This window comes from Xenopus laevis, chromosome 9_10L (assembly GCF_017654675.1).
Source record: "Xenopus laevis strain J_2021 chromosome 9_10L, Xenopus_laevis_v10.1, whole genome shotgun sequence".
In the NCBI taxonomy this organism is placed as follows: domain Eukaryota; kingdom Metazoa; phylum Chordata; class Amphibia; order Anura; family Pipidae; genus Xenopus; species Xenopus laevis.
The window spans coordinates 22,603,527-22,625,473 of record NC_054387.1 but is presented as its reverse complement, the minus strand read 5'-3'; the positions used below and the strand labels follow the sequence as shown (position 1 = coordinate 22,625,473).

Here is a 21,947-nt window from a genome sequence, read left to right as displayed (position 1 = left end):
TTATACATTATACAATCCAGTAAGAGCCGAGATAAAATAGTGTCATGTATAGTGTATAACATCCCTGACAAACACAGCAAAATAAATGCAGAGTAAACATCAAGTATAATAACTTAGTATGTCAGAAATACATTTTGTGAATCTAGTGGAAGCCTTCACCTCAGAAAATATATTTCCCCAAAATGTAAGGTCATGTGATTAAATGGAACAGATACAGACAGACAGATACAGAGGCACCCCATACACAGTGTCCCCCATTTTATAATACAGTGCCCCCAGTAATATATAGCACACTTGCACTAGCCCCAAAACTTCATGACACAGCACAGTCCATCTTCTCTCACCTTTGGTGTAGAGGGTATTGTGGTGGTTGTTTATGCTGAAAGTGTCAAACTTCCTGTTCAATACAAAATATGTTTCTGGTGCAGCTAGGGTTGCAACTTTTTCCTCTAGAAAGATATTGATGACATGAAGGGTAACAGATGGGGGTGGGATTGGTGACATGATATGAGGTTTCTAGGCATAACTAAAGAGGCAGGTTTCCTTCAGTCTTGGAATTCACAATTATAGTAAGCAAGAAGGTGCCATTTTGTGACAAGGCAAGTTGTTTATCACCCCAAAATCTTGTGTATGCGCCAGAATGGGGGACCTAATGCCCATACATGGTACCCTACACAAATATAGAGTGTGAGGAGGGAGGGGGAATGTAAGGAAAGTAGTGACATCTAGATAGTACTGGATGGAAAGTGAAAGTAATTGACTGCCCCTCTGAGACTTTTAAATTAGTTTATAAAAGGTATGGATGTTTTAAAGAAAAAAAGAATTTGGGTTTCATGTTTAATTTGAAAATGTATTTCACTATACAGCTTTTTATGTGTGGGTGACAGGTCCACTTTAAATAGGGCGGGTACAAATACAGTAGGTCATATATATGTCTTTAGTAGTGATATTGGTGAAATTGCTTGAAGTGACCACTAATTGTTAAAAATGTCCAAAGGAAGCAAAATAAAGACTAAAGAGATCCACTATTGTCGTAGACATGAGCCCACCCTAAAACAAATGTGGAATGAGCTTCAAATGGTTAATAAAATTGTAAATAAAAAATATATTTACCAGTTAAAACCTTTTAACATATTCCCACTTTAAAATATGAAAAACGCCAGCATTTTGTCTTTTTTATGACATTTCGGCATACAGGATATGATGTCACTGACATAAGTTTGTTGAGGATGTAGCTTCATCTTATCAATTCGCCAGGTATAACCTGCCGGAACAGACTCTGGTAAAAAATGTAATGTAGCCGATCATTCGCCTGAGCGTGAATTAGACTGGCAAAAGTGTGCCAAACCTTGTTAGAGCTCTTTCGCTAGCAAATTGTCCTCTACACCTTTTAGTAAAAAAGCGATGTCCCTGCCAAGTGTTGTTTTGGCAAATTTTCGCTAGTGACAGCCACTTAGCCCTTTAGTAAATTTGCCCCAATGTTCTCTCATAGCCTCCTAGCACCCCTGTGTGTGTTGCTATTCTGTTATCCTATTGGTACAGCACCAATTCACAGGGCTGTTACTAACAATATCATGTGAAAAAGACTTGTTCTGCTGATTCAGTCTGATTAAGTTGAACTCAAAATTCATTCTCTTTCCTGATAATATCCACTGATAACATACTGTGACATAATGGCTTTTAATAAAATGAGGCAAGGCAAAGCTTTTGTTGTCTGCATTTCAGACTGTAAGAGGCCATTGTTTTGTTCATAATTGCACTAAGCAGACTGCTCTGTCACTTTAATCAACTAAAGGTTCGGGTGGACGTTCAGGCACCGCCTTACAACACGACGAGCCCCCTCTGAGGGGCGGTGTTTATGCTACAGTGGGAGGAGCTCGCCAAATGCTGCTGCTAGAAGTCTTTATGTGGCTACGAGTTCTGGCAGTCATTCACCGGGAGTGCTGCCTGGGTGTGTGGATGGTGTCACAGGGGTTAGGGAGAAAGCCGCGCTAGGATTTATAGCTGTTGCACTGTGGCTTGCGCTCTGGACTTCAGGTCAGTATTTTCATGTTGGATGCGCTGCCAGCCTACGCCCATATAGACTATTCCATGGCGTTTTGCTCTGCATGTTGTCTTTCACCCCAAATTGTTCATTTTGGCTGCATTATTCTTAGCACTTGAGTGCTGGGCCTGTAAAAAAGCTGCTGTTTTGGCTTCACGCTGCCCAGAGTTGTTTGGCACCCTATAGAACACGAGTAGGATATTTGGTATTCAGTTGCACATCTTTCTATAAACAAAGAGCTGCCGGCAGTGCAGGGGTTACCGGAGGGAGGGGCTTCGTATGATTGTGGCCATCCATTGGTTTAGTCTGTTCCTATTGCTGAGCTTTCCATGTGTTCCATCATTGCACACAAAGGGCCATGCCATCTCGCTGCGAGTCGTCGTGTTAGAGATATGCTGCTTTAGTCCACTGGGGATTAGTTAGGACTTTTGAACAAATGTATAAAAGTTGATGCCTCAAAAGTCTTATTTAATGTTTCCTTCTATTGTGTATATTTTTCTTGTGTGTGTGTGTGTGTATATATACATATTCAAAAAAGAACCGCACTCTCAGGACTTGATCCAAGTGTAAAAAATAATAAATGTTTATTTCAACGTTTCAGGAAGACGGCTTGAGTTTGCAGCCGAAACGCTGAAATAAGCATTTGTTAAAATGTTAAAAAATAAATACAGTGGCCTTGTGATATTATGTGGGCCATAAACGGTTATTTATACACAGCTTTTAAGCTGAAACTGTGTGTATGTAATCATAATGTATATTATACACAAGACACATTAATATCCTGTAAATTATTGCTTAGTGTTGTCATCAGTTATAATTGGTGCTTAGTTATGTCACATGACTCACTGAAACTTGTGTGTTTAAAAATAATTATTATTATTCTGTCTATATTGTATTTTCAGGGATGAACATGCTATAGCCGCCACAACCTGTGGCATGAAAGACTTAGTAATTCAAAATAAGCAGAGGGCCTTAGTCATATTGGAGTCATGCTAGAGATGTCTGTAGATCATTTAGTGGAAATGCCCATATATATAATCGTTATCAGCTTCTTATACTGTATGACACAGAGTATTAACTGCTGGTTAAACTATAAAATACAAAGAATATTACCTATTGCTTAAAGTAACTATCACTTGAATACTAAGCATATTAACTGTTCCTGAAAGAATTGGAATAAAGGCTCAATTAGTGTGAAAGCTTCTTATGCTGGTTATCTGCACACAGTTCTGTGTTTGTGCATTTAAAGCAATCCACCTTCCACTTTTACTTTATTTCTAAAAGTTCCTATACTGGTAGTACAATTGTGCCAAGACTGCTGAGAACCAGTCTGGTTCCGAAGAGGTTATGATAATTTATTATTATTTAGTGATTTAAATGGTTTAAGGATTCTTCTGGAAAGCCCCAGTATGTGTTGAAATAAATGTAATTGTATCCCTTGGCAAGCCAAGCCCAACTGGAGACCTCTGACATCTGTCACTAGAGATCTTACTTTCCCTGTAGCTGCAGCTATGTGGATCTGTTCCAAGCTGAATTCAGGTTCTGCCCTATGCAAGTCAATTCATTAATTGCTAGTGCAGCTCAGACACACACACACAGCTACTAGCGGGAGCTACAAAATACTCTGTCATTTAGGGCTAGTCCACACGGGGAGATAGCGACGCGTTTGCTAACCACACGAGGCGATGCGCTTTTCAACAGTCGCCTGAAAATGCCTCGCCAGGCTTTTTCAGGCGACTGTTGAAAAGCGCATCGCCTCGTGTGGTTAGCACAGGCGTTTTTACATAGGCGCCCATACAAAACTGTCGCCTGCGCCGGTCGCGGCGACTGTCGCGGCGCTTTGTCGCCGCAAACGCGTCGCTATCTCCCCGTGTGGACTAGCCCTTACAATACGGAGATTTGCCTCTGCTAACACATGTAGTGTATTAGCAAAGCCACTTATCACTATTGTCTATTTTGTAGCCATGACAAATAGCTGCTACTAGTAGCTCTGTGTGTCTTCACCCTAAGGGCAGTGACACACCAAGAGGTTGATTCAGCCAGCGAAAATCGCTTGAAGTTGCTTCAAGAGGAGACTGAAGCGACGTGTTTTATCACCAATGATATTATTATTATTATTATAATAACATTATTGCCGATGGGAAAGCTTTTATAGCAGAGATTTATCACTGACAATTAATCTCCTGGTGTGCCACAGCCCTGAGAAGGGAATACAGAGCTAGTCTTCAGGTGTCTCCAGAAGGGAAGTTGTAGCTCTTTCTATTTCAGCTTGGGTTTTTCTCGAATTTTTTTTTTTTTTTTTTAACAAGGTTAAATATTTCCCGAAAGGTGATATCACCCAGTTGCACAATCTGTCCCCAGACTAGAGAGTTGTTATGGAAAAGTCTCTTCTCTTAGCAGAGTTGGTAAATGGAATCCAGTCAGCCATGACTTAAAGGGTGTTTTTTTTTTTTTTACAGTTTTCCAAAACTGAAGTGTAAAGGGGTGGTTCACCTATAAAGTCACTTTTAGTAAGCAACTTTTCAATTGGCCTTAATTTTTTCTTTCTTATAATTTTTGAATTATTTGCCTTTTTCTTCTGAATACTCCCAGCTTTCAAATGTGGTTCACTGACCCCATCTAAATTGCAGATTTATAGTTATTGCAACTTTGTATTGCTCATCTTTCTATTCAGGGCCTCTTCTATTCATTATTCAAATCAATGCATGATTGCTATGGTGATCTAGACCCAAGCAACCAAATTGTTGAAATTGCAAACTGGAGAGCTGTGAATTAAAAGCTAAATAACTCAAAAACCAATGGCAAATTGTCTCAGAAAATCACTCTCTACAATACATCATGCTAAATTTTAAAGAAGACATATAGGATAAATGAAAAAACCCTAATTTTGTAGGCAATTATAAGTAATACTAGACATTAAGCCCGTTAAATGAACGGGCGATAGAACATATGTAGTCAAACATTTATAAAAACAGAATTGTTCTAGGTCGGCGAACGGTAACGTATTTACGTTTTTCAGACTATCACCCACAATGTTAAAACACGCCAAAGCGTAAGGGTGAGTCTATCTACCATACTTCCCAACATTTTAGACTAAAAAAGAGGGACAAAAAATTGTGCTGCGCGTAGCCCACTTTATGGCCACTCCCCCTCATAAGTCACGCCCATTTAACAAAAACACACAAATAATTTATCTATAAAGCATCCGGTATGTGCATTTTGCAGCTGAAGAGGATATCAGCCTAGTGTATGAGCCTGACATGTGACTGCACAGCCAGGTCCAGGAATTTACCATGGCGGTCAGGGGAGGGGCAATAAGTGTTTCATTCAAGTGATTTGCAATGTCTAATTGATATGCTCGAGAATAGCACCCAGTACACAGTGAGAATCCTCTATATTGATTTCTATATAAGTTGCCCTACCCTATCAAATTACTGCCACACTGAGCCTATGCACAGAATGACAGAGTGACCAGATTAGTAACAAATGCGCCCAAACTGTAATGACCGAAACACAAAACATTTCATGCTTCACATTTAGAATTGTGAAACTGCATTGCCCGACTGCATTGTTTGTTTACCTATCACTTCCCGGAATCTTCATGTTTTCCCTGCCTCCAGCGGCAGAAGTAAGGGAGAGGAGGAAGCATGAATGGGCGTGAGTAATGAATTGAAGGATCTAGCACTTCTGATGGGCACATACGTGCTAAAGAAAATAATGCCGCATGCCATCGCCTAATTTTTCTCTCGCCCCCATCCGGCTGCAGTCACACTCCGCACCTCTGTCCTGGCTACTCCCTCAGGCTCAGCCGACAGATTGTGACATCACGCGCATAGTCTCATCTCGCAAACGGTGCAAAAATGACCAGGAAGTGTATAAGAGCTGCAGTGAATGCGAGACATTGCACCCACAACCCGAGAACTGACTGAAGTCTATGGAAGCAGCATAAAGGTTTTTCGCTAGAGGGGAGGAGAGAGAGGAGCACGACGCAAAGTAAGAGTTCAGTTCCGGGACTCCCTTTGCAAACGTCACGCTCCCTTGGTTTATTGTCGGTTTCCTTTACAGAAAGCGCGGATATCCTCCGCAAGAACCCGCAGCAGGACTTCAAGCTCGTCCAACGGGTTGGCAGCGGCACCTATGGGGATGTGTATCCTACAGATCCTGTCTCTGCGTCCAGTCCCTGTGTCGGTCCGTGGGGCACATGCGCAGTAGCGCAATTCCACGGACACAGGGACTGGACGCAGAGACACTTGGACTTTATTATATAGGATATGGTGTTGCTAAAAATTAATATTATCTTTAAAAATAGCCCCTTTATTGGAGTTCCCTATAGATGTTCTCTGGTCCCTGTCTGTGTTTTCAAATGAGGAGTGGGCGCGTCCTAAAGGTCCCTGCCAGAAGCACAGAAGGAGGGGGACAGCGAATCACAGCCCTGCAGTCACACAAGCACAGACAGGCTTTAGTTTCCTATCAGGTCCTGCTAGCTGCTGATTGGTTCCTGTCCTACAGTGCAGTGAGCTGAGAGCCGACGGTTCCCCTGCACAGCCTCGGAATTTAGGGAGCAGGAAGTGGAAGAGAAGGGAGGGATTATTAGGGTTTTTGCAGAAATATTCAATACATCAGCCTGTAACACTACTTTTTTAAGCACAATTCTTCTATATCTAAATGAGTATAACGTACTAGTACATTCTTATTTTTTACACAAAATGTCTCCTTTAATGTTCCTGTCTCTGGTGTTTAGTCTAGCAGCTCCAGGTGCAGATTCGGAATTGTTACAAACTTTCAACATTTAGTTGATACATACATGAGAAAGTCATTAGAAGGTGAGAAATAAAACGTTATACCTCAATATTAGGAAAACAAATTGAAAATCGCCAATAATTGAATAAAATCTTTATTTCTAGTGAACAATCCGAAAACAACCGAACTGAAAAAAGTGTTGGAAGGTTATTAAGCTCTTTAATGGCTTCTTATGGACTGAAATGAAATTGCACCCATTGCAGAGGCAAAGCATGTGACAAGATATGATTATTTTTTACGAGATCATAGAAGAAAATTAATTACCGTAATTACAATTATTTTATATTCTGCTGTACTCAACAATTTCCATGTGCATCAAGTACCTGCCTGTTAGGACTGAACACCATGTGATGACATAGTGACGTGTTGGATGAAAACGCTGCACGCTGTGTCTTCATCCAACTGTCGGATATATGTCGTTATTACCTGGGATTTCTCATTCACTTCCTTTATCTTCTGGACATCCAACAGGCCGCATGTGTGTCATTGCATGGCGACGTGTCACTCCTTGGCACGCCATGGGATTCAGCCCTAAAAGTTTGGGTACACATTCCTGACACATGATTATCACTCAAAACCCCAGCAATCATTGTTTCCGAATGACAATCACTTTCATGTGATTCCCTTTCAAGTGAGAAAGGGGCTATTTTGAGCATTTTGTCCACCCACCAGTGAGCTAGCAAGTACCCAAGTAACTGCTCAGAATTTCCTTGCGTACCATTGTCTTGTGTTATCAAAGTGTAAGGAGCACTCGCTGGGGCTCTTTACTCCTTCAGCGTCGCTGGCAAGATGGCGGAACCCAGGGGAGCCACGGTGAATGATGTGACATTCTGACGCCGATGCGTCAGGACGTGTGTGGTGTCAAAACGTGCAGTGTCAATGAGCAACGTCAATGCGAAAATCAGCCCTTAAAAGGACGCCAAAGGCCTACAGACATTGCCTGATTATAGGTTTTACTTTGTGTGTTCCTGAGTGCGCTATATTGTTAATTCTGCTGATTCTGATCTTGACCATGGCCTGTTTAACCTTTTTGGAACCCTTGCTGCCTGAACTGACCCTTTCGTCTGGACTTGACTTTGTTTTACTTCTTAACCCCTTGAATACCTCGAATTGTGTTTGGTGCCTGCTACTTCCTCCTTGGTCCATAATTACTATCCTGAGCCTTCGGGCCCTGCAGTTACCAGAAGTCAAATTCAAGCTTCACCTCACCACTTAGCCTTCCTTCTCCTCCGATCGGGAGGACACGCACCGTGTAGTTCCAGCCTTATACTTCCCGTTTAGTTGTAAAGGCTCGTGCCTTTTTTTATTTTTTTTATTAATGTGGTTAATCAGCAGTTCCTTAAAACCTTCTAATGATTCAATTCTCAACAGCTGTCAGCTAAACAATATTCCATGCTTGTTCAAAAGAGAGGTCATGTTCTGATTCTAGCAATCCTAGCCTCAAGTCGATAAAAGTAAATTGTTTGTGTAATAGCCTGAAAACAGAGGTGGCTCTGATGTATAATGTACAGAAGTCTATATACTAACTTGTGATTTAAAGGAAACAGACCATAAAATGAAAGTATTTTAAAGTAATGAAAACATTGAAGGGGACAACGAACCGACGGCTACTGGAACCTTTGGATTTCGTCTGACCAACAATGCCTAGCATTCCGGATCCGGGGAACTTGCACAAAGAAACACCAACGAGTGGATCAGAATAACAAGTTCCGTTTATTGAAGGTCAAACATAGGCTTATATAGGTTATAAGTAAAGACGTCCCAATATAGTGACGTATCCGCATAGTTATTAGCATAGTATATGTCTGTAATAGGTATATCCTTCAGGATGGACAAGATAGAAAAGAGACAAATATGTGCATGCGCGTTAGCTAAGATATTTTGTCTGAGGCAAGCTGATAATATTGTTTATAGTACATGATGATACTTATGCAAGGTTGTCTAAGAAGAGACAGTACAGGTCGTACAGAAAAACAAGTACAGAGGTCTGCAAGGATTGGCACGTAGGCATGTCAACCCTTCAAACATAATGTACTGTTGCCCTGCACTGAAAATGGTTTTCTTCAGAAACAAAGTAGTTTATCTAAACAAGCTGCTGTGTAGAAATGGTGGACATTGAAAAAAACTATATGGCACAGGGTAAATAGTGGATAACAGATACCACCATTATGTTCTACAGAGCTTATCTGCTATCTGCTGTGTAACCTGAGCATTTTCTCATTTGAATGGTTGCCCCCATTGCTACACAGCAGCTTATTTATATAAACAATAGTAGTATGTCTGAAGCAAACACATCAGTTTTACCAGTGAAGGGAAACACTGCATTAAATTTGTATTACTTTAAAACACTTTCAGTTTTTGATGTTACTGTTCCTTTAACTGGTATGCCATACTTGCACACTCTTGCACATGAGCCTTCACTTGTGTATGTCTGTGCTGTGGCTTTTTTTTTAATGCATCCCACTGCACCCGAATGCAGGAGTTAATAGAATCAATTATAAAAAAAAATAATGTAGGTTTGTACTGACACAGCAACAGTGAACCACCAAATGCAGGTAAGATGCAATAAGCCGTTTCTAATATAGAACTTTAGCCCGGTCCCATCAGTACAACCTACATAAAAAAATAAGTCTCATTTAACTCTCATGGTAGAGCGAATCAAGAAGCCACCACATGAGAACGCATGCGCGAATGCTCATGTATGATCCCTAACTGACACTTTGTTTCTTTTGTTATGGGAAATGCCAGTATAACTTTTAGTATGACCTGCACTTTATTTTCAATGGGGTTGTTGTATTTAAAACAAACTTTGTTTGGTGTAGTCGGCAGAATTCTAAGAAATTGCAATATTTTTTTTGTGGTTGTACTTTAAATATTTACATATATCACTCTGTAGCTTGCATGCTTAGAATCTGAACTGTTACCTGGCTGCTGGATGTTGATTACACTAGCAACTATGGAGCTGTTTTAAATTTCGAATAGAAGAGAGTCTAAAAAAAATATAAGCAATACAAAAGGCCTCAAGATCAGTCTGTATTTTGGTTACAAATAGAAAGGAAACTCTAATTCAAGTAATGAAGACATTGAAAAGTTCCTTATTATTAGTCTATCTGTAACATCCTAAAAGTTGATGTAAAGGTAAATACCCATTTAAATGAATTGTTCAGTGTAAATATAAAAACTCTGTAAATAGGCTGTGCAAAAAAAAAAAATGTTTTCAATATCAGGCTGGAGTGACTGGATGTCTAACAGAACAGAACACTACTTTCTGCTTTGCAGTTATCTTGGTTTCCACGGATTGGTTACCAGGCAGTAACCAATCAGGGACTTGAGTGGGGGGGGGTGTATGGGTATAACTGTTTGCTTTTGAATCTGAGCTGAATGCTGAGGATCAATTGGAAACTCACTGAACAGTTAAGTCCCATTTAGCCCTGCTTAAAGTCACTGACTAACTCAGAGTTAGAGTGCTGAAAAGGAGGTTGGATTCTGGATATTATGTTAGACATCTGCTCACTCCAGCCTTTATAGATTAAATTTTTGGCTAACTAACTTTATTAGAAACATTTTTTATTTTGCACAGCCTATTTACCCAGATTTAATTTTTACACTGAACTGTTCAGTGTTAAATCAAGGAGTTGTCATTTCCCCCATGTCCTTCAGTACCAGAAAGTATATGATAACTGTTCTGCTGGTCTGACTGCTTCCTTAACCAAAATCCAGTAAAAATGCACTTTCCTCCAATTTTAATCATTCAAGGATTGGGGCTGGGGCATGTGAGCTCTTACACACAGGCATTTTTTCACACAATTCCATGTGGTGGCTTTTTACATATCCCACTGCTTGGGAACAAATGAGTTACCATCATCCCATTCTTTCTACTATGGCTATACCCATGGCACCGCACTGAACTGCTAAATGCAGATAGAACCATCCTTGTTGCATCACAGCTGCATTCCTTCGGTTCAGTGCATGGAACACAAAAAAAAAAAAAAAGCCACCGCACAGGAGTGCACGTAAAAATGCCCATGTGTAAGAGCAGTGATCCCCAACCAGTAGCTCGTGAGCAACATGTTGCTCTCCAACCCCCTTGGATGTTGCTCTTAGTTTCTCAAAGCAGATGCTTATTTTTCAATTCCAGGCTTGGAGGCAAGTTTTGGTTGGATAAAAATCAGGTGCACTGCCAAACAGAGCCTCAATGTAGGTTGATAATCCACATAGGGGCTACTAAATGGCCAATCACAGCCCTTATTTGGCACCCCAAGAACATTTTACATGCTAGTGTTGCTCTCCAACTCCTGTAACATCTGAATGTTGCTCACGGGTTCAAAAGGTTGGGGATCCCTGTGTAAGAGCATAGACAATCAAGGCTACACTCTCAGCATTTTCCTGTGTAAACTCCCTGCTGGTGCCACTCCCTGGATACCTTTTTCCCAGTACAGGTTGACTGCTCATTTAATTCACCCATTGCCACTTTAATGTCCTTTTTTTGGAAAACGTGTCGGAACAACCAGTGAGGCAGTGGAAAATTCAGAGATACAGCGCTTAATTTATACAATTAGCAATAAGAATAAATAAATAAATTTAGTTAGTTTAAAGTCCATATTAAAATTGTATAATCCATGGTCGACCCAGTTCTTTCATTTCTCAGATATTTTGTTCAAAACTACACAATTTTTATATCTTAAAAACTCGCTGTAATAAAAAATATATAATGTAATCATCACTGACATGTATCACTGTAGCAAAAACAAAGGATTAAACACTTAAAACATGAACATACAATTGCTGCCTTACCCTGCCAAATGGGAGATGCAGTATGTAATTGATATCTGCAAACAAAGGGGAATATAATTTAACAACCTTTATAGTAGACACAATGTATTTAAAAACAAAAAAATCTTCATCCAGACCTGGTGGGCTCTAGACTAGTAAATCTGGGGGCGAAAATCCAGAAACAGTCTGGTTGTAATAACATTTTACATTTTTATTGCTAATTTTGTAAGTTAATTGTGTGACAGTATTATAGTTTCTATATACTGTATGCCTGGTGAAGGGACAGGCCCTGAAATATTACACTTTTTTGCAAATAAACACACTGGGGCTTTTGCTCTACTTGCAATCACCACAGTATCTCTTGTGTAAAGACAAAATTATGAAAGACATGCCTAAATCTTATAACACTGGAGTGTGAGCATTTTTGCTTTATGTGTTTATATATAAGCACCTTTAGGAAAATAACACAGTAGAAAGCATTTTGCTACCCATGTGATTTCCAGTTTAACCGTTAATATTTTGTAACCACCATGACCCAACTAGAGCAGTCAGGAAATTATTGTTCACAAGTGTTTATCATCTTACATACAATTGCTCTGGCATAACACCTTTCCTATGAAGCAAATTTCATAAATCTCACATTAATAGTAATGTATTTATATAATGTATACTCACATTATATAATATATACTCACATTAATAGTAATGTATTTATATAATATATACTTATATAATATAAAAGAGCAATGAATATCCTGTAAATTATATCCTTGTAAACAGTGCTCAGTGATTTAATCGGTTATAATCGGAGCTTAGTGGTTATTTCTGTCGCATGACTCACTGAAACCTGTGTATTATAATAAATAAAGTACCCTCTGTTGCAAAATATGAGGATATTAAAAGGCACCTCAGAGTTCCTTGGCCTTGTGCTTTTATATGGTCATGGAACTCCTCTGTAACTTATAATATCCTTATATTTTACAATAGGGTATATTTTATTCACTATTTTCCACAACCATTTACAATGGAATGGTGTATATTTCTAATGCACACCTTGCATACACATACTGATTGATACAGGATGTAAAAAGAGCCGTGCTCAATAGAGCTTACAATTTAAAAAAAAATGTTTTGGAGTTGCCATATGCATTATTGCTTTGTATAGATGACTGTGTGGAAATAATACAAATGCATATTAGAGAAAGTTTAAGCTGAATGCTACTTTGTCTCTATATACTGACTGCCTGTAATTGATATATTATTGCACATTAGCACCTCTCTTATTTATCTTGTACTTAGGGGAAGCCAAAAAAACATTTGTGACCCCAGGCCTGTGTATACTCGAGCAATGGTCAGTGTCTTTAAAGGAACAATAAATAATGAAGTGGCCTCAAAGCAGGTGCTTATTTTTCAATTCCTGGTTTGGAGGCAAGTTTTGGTTGCATAAAAAAACAGGTGTATTGGCACACAGCCCCTATTAGACTGGCAGTGTAAAGGAGGCTCTACCAAATAGCCAATCACAGCCCTTATTTGTCACCCCCATTATTTTTTTCATGCTTGTGTTGCTCCGAAGCTCTTTTTACAATCGATTGTGGCTCATGGGTAAAAATAAGTTGGGGTCCAGTGATATAAACTATAGAGACCATAGAAAGTTATTCTTTGGTCTCGTAGTTACAAGGTAGTGAGTGGTGTCTGAGGTTTGCTGGATGGTTGCTCTGCATAAAGGGCTCTTTTGAAAGAAAGCAATCACAGGATCAAGTTTGCTTGTGACGTGGAAAGATGCCGCTTTTCAGCACTTGCTCTTCACTTTCTGCAGTTGGTTTCAGTCATTCTTAGTAGTGATATGCAAACATGTGGCTTTTTTTGGTCCTTTCTTACATTATTTTAGTCCATATGCTAAAATTTTTTTGAAGAATTGTGATATTCCTATTGGATCCACTGTCCCCTACTTCTAAAGATCATAGTTCTGCCTTAGACTTAGATTCATAATAGTTACAAAAACCCAACTATTAATATACCCTGATGTACTTTCATGCTGCCTGAACTAAGATCCCTCTTATTGTTAGACTTACAGGTCCATTTGCAGGTACTCTGTGTCTTTGTATTCTCCAGTCTACCTGTACATTTTTACAATATTTTTTAACTTTTCTTTGCTTATGTGCCTTGCAAGTCAAGTGATTAACTTGGCCTGGTAAATGAATATGCTTCCTGTAAGGGGACCCTTCATTGCCTTGCTTCAACTTTAATATCACCCACTGTAGTGAATGGGAGGTAGTGGCAGTTCAGCCAACAGCCCTCCAGGTGTTTATAAACCACAACTCTCCGCACCCACTGACAGACTCTGGCCATAGGCTGAACATCTATGTTTTATAGAACACTGATATATTGGAAAGCCCCTGGCTTGAGGGTGACATATCCACAGGCTCTGCAGATTTGTTCTGTCCCAGGACTGTTTACATACCCAGGTTTTTGACTTGGCTGGAGTGGCTTTTTTTTTCTTTTGCTGAGGTTGTGAGGCTATTGTGCTAAAAAAGGGTTATTTAATCTTATAAAGAAGGTATACATAATATATGAGTAGCACTTATTTTAGATTAGGTTTGTTTTGTATGGCATCTTTTTATTTAGCATTTGCTGTTTCCAACATTGCAGCATCTTGACACCAACTATTAGTTCCCAAAAGCAAAACAGAAACCTAGTTGTGCAGGTCATAAGGATGCATTATCTTTATTCAATTAGAAATACACCCCTATATAAAAGTAATTTATTCTATGCACCTACCATTTCCTGTAATTATGATTCAGTTCTATCTACAGTTAATTTATGTATTTTGAGATCTATATTTGATTTCACTACCACAGGGACATACACAGACATAACTGTACACGGGTCAAGTAATCAGAAGTCAATGCAAACATTTTGGTCTGAAACTCCTTCTTTGAAGTCCAGTATTTGCTCAAGGCACATTTAAGCTACTGCCACACTGGACTGTTTCTCTTTGAGCATATAAGCTCAGCCTGAGAAACGGCTCCTATGTTTCTATTTGTATTCTTCTGTGTCTGCACCAGGAGCCACTGCATTGGTATGGGTGCAGACACACTCTGGGCACAGAGGGTAATTCGAGTGTCGGGAACGAATCTTTGCCTGGATTTATCCACAGGCTGAAATAAGCCCAGTATGGTATTGGCCTAAGGCCATAGACGCAAAAGATACCATTGTACGCAACAAAGATCCGCACGATTTTCGTACCATGGTTATCCGTCATTCAGTCGATTGGACAGGTAAAAAGATTTATATCCTCTACCGATAAGACCTGTGCTTGTATTTCCTATCTGACTATATCAATGGGAGACTGTCACTACTATTTATCGGACATAACTTTCGTGTGATTGCCAATAAATGACCAGAGAATTGTGTGTTTTTTTTCTCTTTTTACTACTTAATGTTAATCTGCATGGTTAGTTGCAGGTTGGAAGAGTGGCCGCCTCTTCTGCTTGACCTGCTTGCCTCTTATGCTAGTCGCACCCACCTACCAAAGAAAAATGAGTAGGCAGTCAAGCAACGGTGGTGACCAGCGCTTGATAATAAGGCGCACGCACAACCAGACTGCCTACTCGTTTTTCATTGGTAGGCGGGACTAGCAGAAGAGGCAGGTGGGGCAAGCAGAAGAGATGGCTATGGCCCGTGAAGGTTTTGAGCGCTGCTGAAATGAGAAAATATGTGGGGGAATCGGCTATTTAGTAGCCCCTATGATTGCGTTGCGAGCAACACAAAACCGGCTCATAAAAAAATAATACATAGCAATTTGAAAAATGTTTATATTCATTCCCCAAAGGCAAAAGGGGATTATCATTTTTGACCATAGATCCCCTTTAAAGTGAACAATCCCTTTAACATGTTTGGAAACTGTCAACATCAACTGCTTTGCCATCCCCTTTTGCTGATGGCAGATGGGACGTTTTGTTACCTGCACATAATCTCCCACAGTGCAGGCAACAATATGTCAGACGTTACCTTTCTTATGGGATTAATGTGAATTGCCTTGGTTAAACATATACATCTTGCCTTGCAAGGCTGCAAAAAGTCATGTTTCCCAGTACCCTAAATGATGAAATAGAGAACTGAAACTCAAAAAGTGATTTAGAATACACCAAACTAGGAAATAAAGTTGGTTTCTGTTATTAAGGTTCAAGGACCATAAATCATGTAAAGAATTAGAAAAGTCTACCAACAAAAGCATGTAGGCTAATATTGTCAGATCATACCTGGATATTAAAAATGACCTGGGTGCAACAGAACACAAAAGTGAAACACAAAGTTAATTTCAATGGAAATTACCCCCATTAAAAAAACGATTACAGGTATAGGACTTGTTTTCAAAATGCTCAGGACCTGGTGTTTCAGGATCTATACTAATTTGGATCTCCATGCCTTAAATCAGGGGTCCCCAACCCTTTTCACCCAAGAGCAACATTCAGATGTAAAAAGAGTTGGGGAGCAACACAAGCATGAAAAATTCCATTGAGGTGCTAAAATAAGGGCTGAGATTGGCTATTTAGTAGCCCCTATGTGGACTGGCAGCCTACAGGAGGTTCTGTTTGGCAGTACATCTGGTTTTTATGGCACCAAATCTTGCCTCCAAGCCAAGAACTGAAAAATAAGCACCGGCTTTGAGGCCACTGAGAGCAACATCCAAAGAGTTGGGGAGCAACGGATTAGGGATCACTGCCTTAAATCTACTAAAAAAATGTAAACAATTAAACCCAATGGGATTTTGTCTCCAATACAGATTAACTATATGTTACTTGGGATCAAGTACAAGGTACGGTTTTGTTATTGAAAAAAAAGGGGAAATTATTCCAAATTTCAATTGTGTGATTAAAATGGGGTCTATGAGAGGTGACCTTCCCCTAATTCAGAGCTGTCTGGATAACGGACTTCCCATACCTATATATAAATACATAGATATACCCATTTTTCTGTCTTAATTTTCTAGCAAATTACCATTGCTGTAAGTGAGTGACCAGTTACATTATGTATGTATCATGTTGGTTGTGAGCCATATTAACTAAACAGATGTTCCTTTATGTACAATACTTAGACAGTATTGCTGCCGCAAAGCTACTGCAGGAGCATAATACTGAGAGTAGAGAGTTAGGAATATGCTGCTGCAGTAGATGCTCACATGTTCTATTTTCACTTTTTAAGTGCTTCTACCTTTGTTGACTTTACAGTGGGACAGGAGCCAGGTTCTCAGAATACAGAAAATGAAGGATTGTTGGCTAGAAAAGAGTTTTAAAAGGGATAATCTAATCCGTGTAACAGAAGGGTATATATTCACTTTATTTTCTTAAAAATGTTCTAGACTAAAGTTGGCCATAATCTCAAAGATCAGCTCGTTTGGCGACATCGCCAAACGAGTGGATCTTTCCCCGATATGCCACTAACGGCATGGCTATATCGGGGGGGTAATCCGAATGTTAGGCCGTATGGTGGAACGATCAGATTACGATACACCAAGGGGCTCAGACATCGTGGCCAGATATCGATCGGGAAAACCCGTCGGAAGCCCTAAACGACCAATATCGGCATCTTTATCTGCCCGTGTATGGTCACCTTAAGTGAAAAATAGCCGATTCCTTTCTCAGATTTAACAAGCACTAACATCTTCTCACTATAATCTCACTTTAATACTCTGGCCACAGCGTAGCTCTGTGCTGATGTAATTTTAACAAAGCTCATTAAATAATGTAACTGGTATAAACTGTGCGCGGTTGGCTGTAATGCTAGTTTTACTGCAGGTTTTTTGTTAGTTGTTTCTCTAATATAATTTTCGTTTGAATCTGTATGAGTTCCCTGTGACTCTGGGCTGCACATGTGACTTTACAGAATGATCCAGCCACAGAAAGCTTGTTCTTGGCCACTATTACCCTATGAAACCCTCTTCCTCTGAGGGTGCATGTGATTTTGTATGTATTGTTTTTATAAAACCTATCTTTTTAATATCAACTGGAAACAAACATATTTATTATGATGTATGACTGTTGACCTGGCTATTGGATGGATACCGTACATGGCCACCTTTCCTTTGTACACTTTGGGCTAACATGATGCTTTCAGTGGAACTAGACATGGCTTCCAGGATATGCACCCAAGCCCCCCCACATAAATGTTCGCACTTGGCTCGGGCACTAAAAATTATTGTGGGCCAATGTGCTATCGCCCACGGACCATTGGTGGTTACGCCACTGGATGCTTCAACAAATTAAATTTCAAGACCTGTCCAATTGACAAACCAACCAATATCCACAAAGATCTTGATCAGGGTTGTTTGGCCAATATATTCAGTGCAAGCATGTTTAATAATATATATGCAGTGACCCACTGTATGCTTTGTCCTGCACCATTGGGCATTATCAAAGTGGGCTAAGTTTTAGGGGGGGGGTTGTTTTGTTTTTGCAATTCATTATGCTGAGCTACTGTCAGTTTAAATTAAGGGCACATGGGGAGATTAGTCGCCTCAGCGACAAATCACCTCTTCTTCGGGCGGCAATCTCCCTGAACTGACTACCCCTACATTCCCGCCAGCTATAATGAAAAATCGCCAGTGGTATGGCACTCGTGGCGCTTCGTTTTCCGAAGTAGTCCGAAGTGCAACTAAAGTGCGACGAATCTCCCCATGTGCCTTACCCTTAGGCTTAGGGAAACGGAACAAGGTAAGATTTGTCACCTGGGATAAGTCTGCACTACTGCACAAATATCTCAGAATGCCTTGGTATTAAATTTGGATTGCCGTAAGTAAATCATATTGCTTGTGGAGATCGGGCATCTAATCTTCAGGTGTACCAGTACCCTTAGGGGCCTTTTTATCACGCTTTGTGAAACAATTGGGGAAAAAAATTTTGCCCATAGCAATCCGCAATTCGTCACCAAGTAAATATCTGATTGGTTGCTATGTTTTACACAGCATGATAAATAGGCTCATTAGTGTTCAGAAGTGAGGGACTCCTGGTCTATAATATAGAAATCCGCCAACATACTTAAATTAATGAGAACCAAAGTATATTGTTATCAGGTGCCTCCCTCATGTGTGGCTCCTGAGTTAATACAGCAGTTAAAGTGATACTGACATATTTAGGAATGCTCCTGTTTTATCTGCTTATAATCATGTTTGCATATGACTGTACTTTGCTAAGGAGAATAGCCTGAACTTCATGTGTTGGGTGAGAAACCTTCATCAGCTTTAATTAGTGTTTGGAAGCCATTTCAGATAATCCATAACCATACTTCAGCACAGATTAAAGTGGATTTACAATTTTCCTAGGTGTGTGTGTGTGTGTAGTTATGGCCAGTGTATATAAAATTCCTGGTTGCACTTGAATGTCTCACAATGTAAATTTATGCCAGGCTGAAGTATGTAATGTTGTTCAAGGGCTAGAGGCGCATGTCTCCCTCTCTCCATAATCCTCCGCATGGGCTCCATAGACATGGAGCCCATGCTGAGGATTATGCCCATAACTGCCCCAAAAGAGCTACCAGAGAACGGGTACATGATGGAACATTATATGTACTTGTTTAGGGTTTTTTTAAATTTTTTTGGTGTTAATGGTCCAAGTGATTCTCAAATTAGAGTTGATTTCTGGTAATCACATATTACAAGGTTTCTTAGGATTTTGAGCTATTTGAGGTCCACACCTTCCTCAGATTACATATTCATTCTCAGGGCAGATTACTAAGAGCTGCATTATGATGAATGTGCATCTTCCATGAACAGTCTACACTTTTTCTGTATGGCTGACCGGTCTATGGACAGGAGGCCTAAGGGTGAAAATTTCACATGGGTTGGCAGTGCAGACTTTTCTTGCTTGTGTTCTTCGCTAAGGCTATTTGCAAAACTGTCAAGCAATGTTCTAGCACAAATTTCTTGGTTTCTACTTGGTTGCTTCTGCCACTCTCCTTCCTTTTGGAGAATACACATTCTGACAGCTGTCAGTGTTAATGCCCTAACATGTCTATAGTGAGTATATTTTTTAAGTAAATGGGTCAGTCTCAAATGAAAAACCTAATTCCAGCATTGAATGCACTTCAGTATTTACACTTAAGGTGATGGGATGAAAGGTGCTTGATGTTTCTTCACATTCTCATTTTTCCTATGCTTACCTATTGTTTTGTTTCTTACTGACTCTGTACAACCAGCTACTCAGATAATCAAGTCCTGGCTCTGCTCTGGTCAAGAGCAGGCTATGCATTGCATATTTTATTAAATGGGTGACAAAGGAAGGTTCATGATGGTTTCCAGGCCATTAGCACATGGATTATTGTGAAAGGTTTCACAATAGGGAAATTCTGTGAGCAAAACTGCAAAAAACTGCTGGGGATTATGGATGTTTTTAATCTGGAGATTAGGGTATTTTGCTTAGATGTGTTTGACAATATTAGTGTTAGACACACATAATAAAATAAGCAGCCTACTATGTGATCTATAGCATCTGCACTTATGCAGAAAAGTTATACTGTATTAAAAAGTAACTGATGCTTTTTGTCGGAATAATAATTTGTGGTTTAGATGGATATTTTGTATCGAATTATATATATATTATATATTTGATGCTTTTTGTCTGATTAATGATTTGTGCTTCAGATGGATATTTTGTATCTAATTGTGTATTTTAACTGTATTGCATTTTCGGTAATATTTAAGCTTATGTGATTTTTTTTTTTGTTTTTTTTCTTCTCTCCTTAGTTTTTAATGGATGGTTGGAGCTGAAAGTTAACTTGTTTTCCTGGAACTTCCTGTTGAGTAACTTTGGGTTCACACACTGCACTCTTGACTATTTTTCTGGTTTTGAAAAAGCATATAAGACTCCGTATATACACAGAGATTTTACAAAAGAATAAGGTGCTGCTGTTGGATGAGAGATTTGCAGGTAGCAAAGATGCCTATACTTAAGCAACTGGTCACCCATCCCACTGCCTCAAAGAGGCGCTCGCGGGCAGACCTCACATCGGAAATGATCAGTGCTCCACTGGGTGATTTTCGGCACACAATGCACATTGGAAGGGCAGGTGATGCCTTTGGAGACACATCCTTTCTTGGCAGCAAAGGTGATGATCAACCAGAATCAGAAGAATCTTTTTCCAAGCCAGGACTGCTTTCCAGAACATTTCGCAGCAGCAAACGTTCCCTTTCAGTGACACGCAGTGACCGTAGAGACATGCTAGGTTCCGTCAGGGACTCTGCTTTTTTTGTAAAAAATGCTGTTTCCTTGCCCCAGTTGACTGAGAAGGAGGCTGAAAAGAGTTCTTCCAAGAAAATGCCAAAAAGCCTCTCTTCCAGCCCAGTAAAGAAGGTGCCTGAAGAGCAGCATATAAATGGGGCATCAGCTCAAAGTCCAACAACTGTTCCCGATGCAGCCTCTGTAGAGAGAGAATTTGGAGAACTAACAGACTTGCCAGATCCTGCACCAAAGAGCAGCTCTGGTATGAAGCATGCAGAGTCTATCATGTCATTCCATATTGACCTAGGTCCATCTATGTTAGGGGATATCTTAAGTGTCATGGACAATAATGAGTGGGAGAAGGACCTGGACCATAGCCTTGATGACCTTGATAGAAATGGCTCTGGCTTACTTCCTTCCTGGCAGACTCATCCTCCACAAACAGGTTACCCATCATGTGCCCCTAATGCAGAAAGCAAAATGTCTACTTCTGCCAGAGTAACCAACAGTAAAGTGTCCAAAAACAATCATTCAAAGTCTAGAGACAGATCAGTTGTCAAGGAAGACAAATCAAAGAAGGGGAGAGACTTTTCTTTTATGGATGAGGAAGATGAAATCAGAGTGTAAAAAATACTTTTTTTTCTAAAAAAAAAAAAAAGCCTGCTTGTATAGCAGCCAATCACACATCCATGTTGATGTGTGCCCCCAACGCAGAAATTGACTAGGTAATTATTCATCCATGGAACCAAGATGAAATGGTTTTTTTTTTTTTTTTGGTTTTTTTTTTCAACATTACAACAGATTATCCCATGGATATATAGGATCAATGAAAGGTGATTTAGAGCTGTTCACTAGGGTAAGAGACCAAAGCCCTTGCTGAGATATAACAGAGCTTGTGACCTCTAAAGTTGAGTACTGGACCAGATATGAAGCCCTTCTCAAGTTCATTTAAAACCACAACTGACCAGTGTCTAGACTCTTTGAATCTCTTTGTATATGCTTTGTCTAGTCTCTTTTCCTTCTAACGTTGATCATAGATCAATTATTGGAACTGATATTTAGAAGAACTGATTGCAAGAGGTGAGGATGACATGTCCCTCTCACTTGAGTACCTA

The 21,947-nt window shown here is 39.8% G+C and overlaps 1 protein-coding gene across 1 annotated transcript; it reads left to right on the top strand.

Annotated features, from left to right (window-relative positions):
- Positions 1-1,928: 1,928 nt before the first annotated feature.
- Positions 1,929-21,490, top strand: cdc42ep4.L (CDC42 effector protein 4 L homeolog). The gene is made up of 2 exons (NM_001097860.1): positions 1,929-2,037; positions 20,358-21,490. Exon 2 carries the CDS (start codon positions 20,551-20,553, stop codon positions 21,457-21,459), a length of 909 nt encoding a protein of 302 aa, NP_001091329.1. The 5' UTR covers positions 1,929-2,037; positions 20,358-20,550; the 3' UTR covers positions 21,460-21,490.
- Positions 21,491-21,947: the final 457 nt, after the last annotated feature.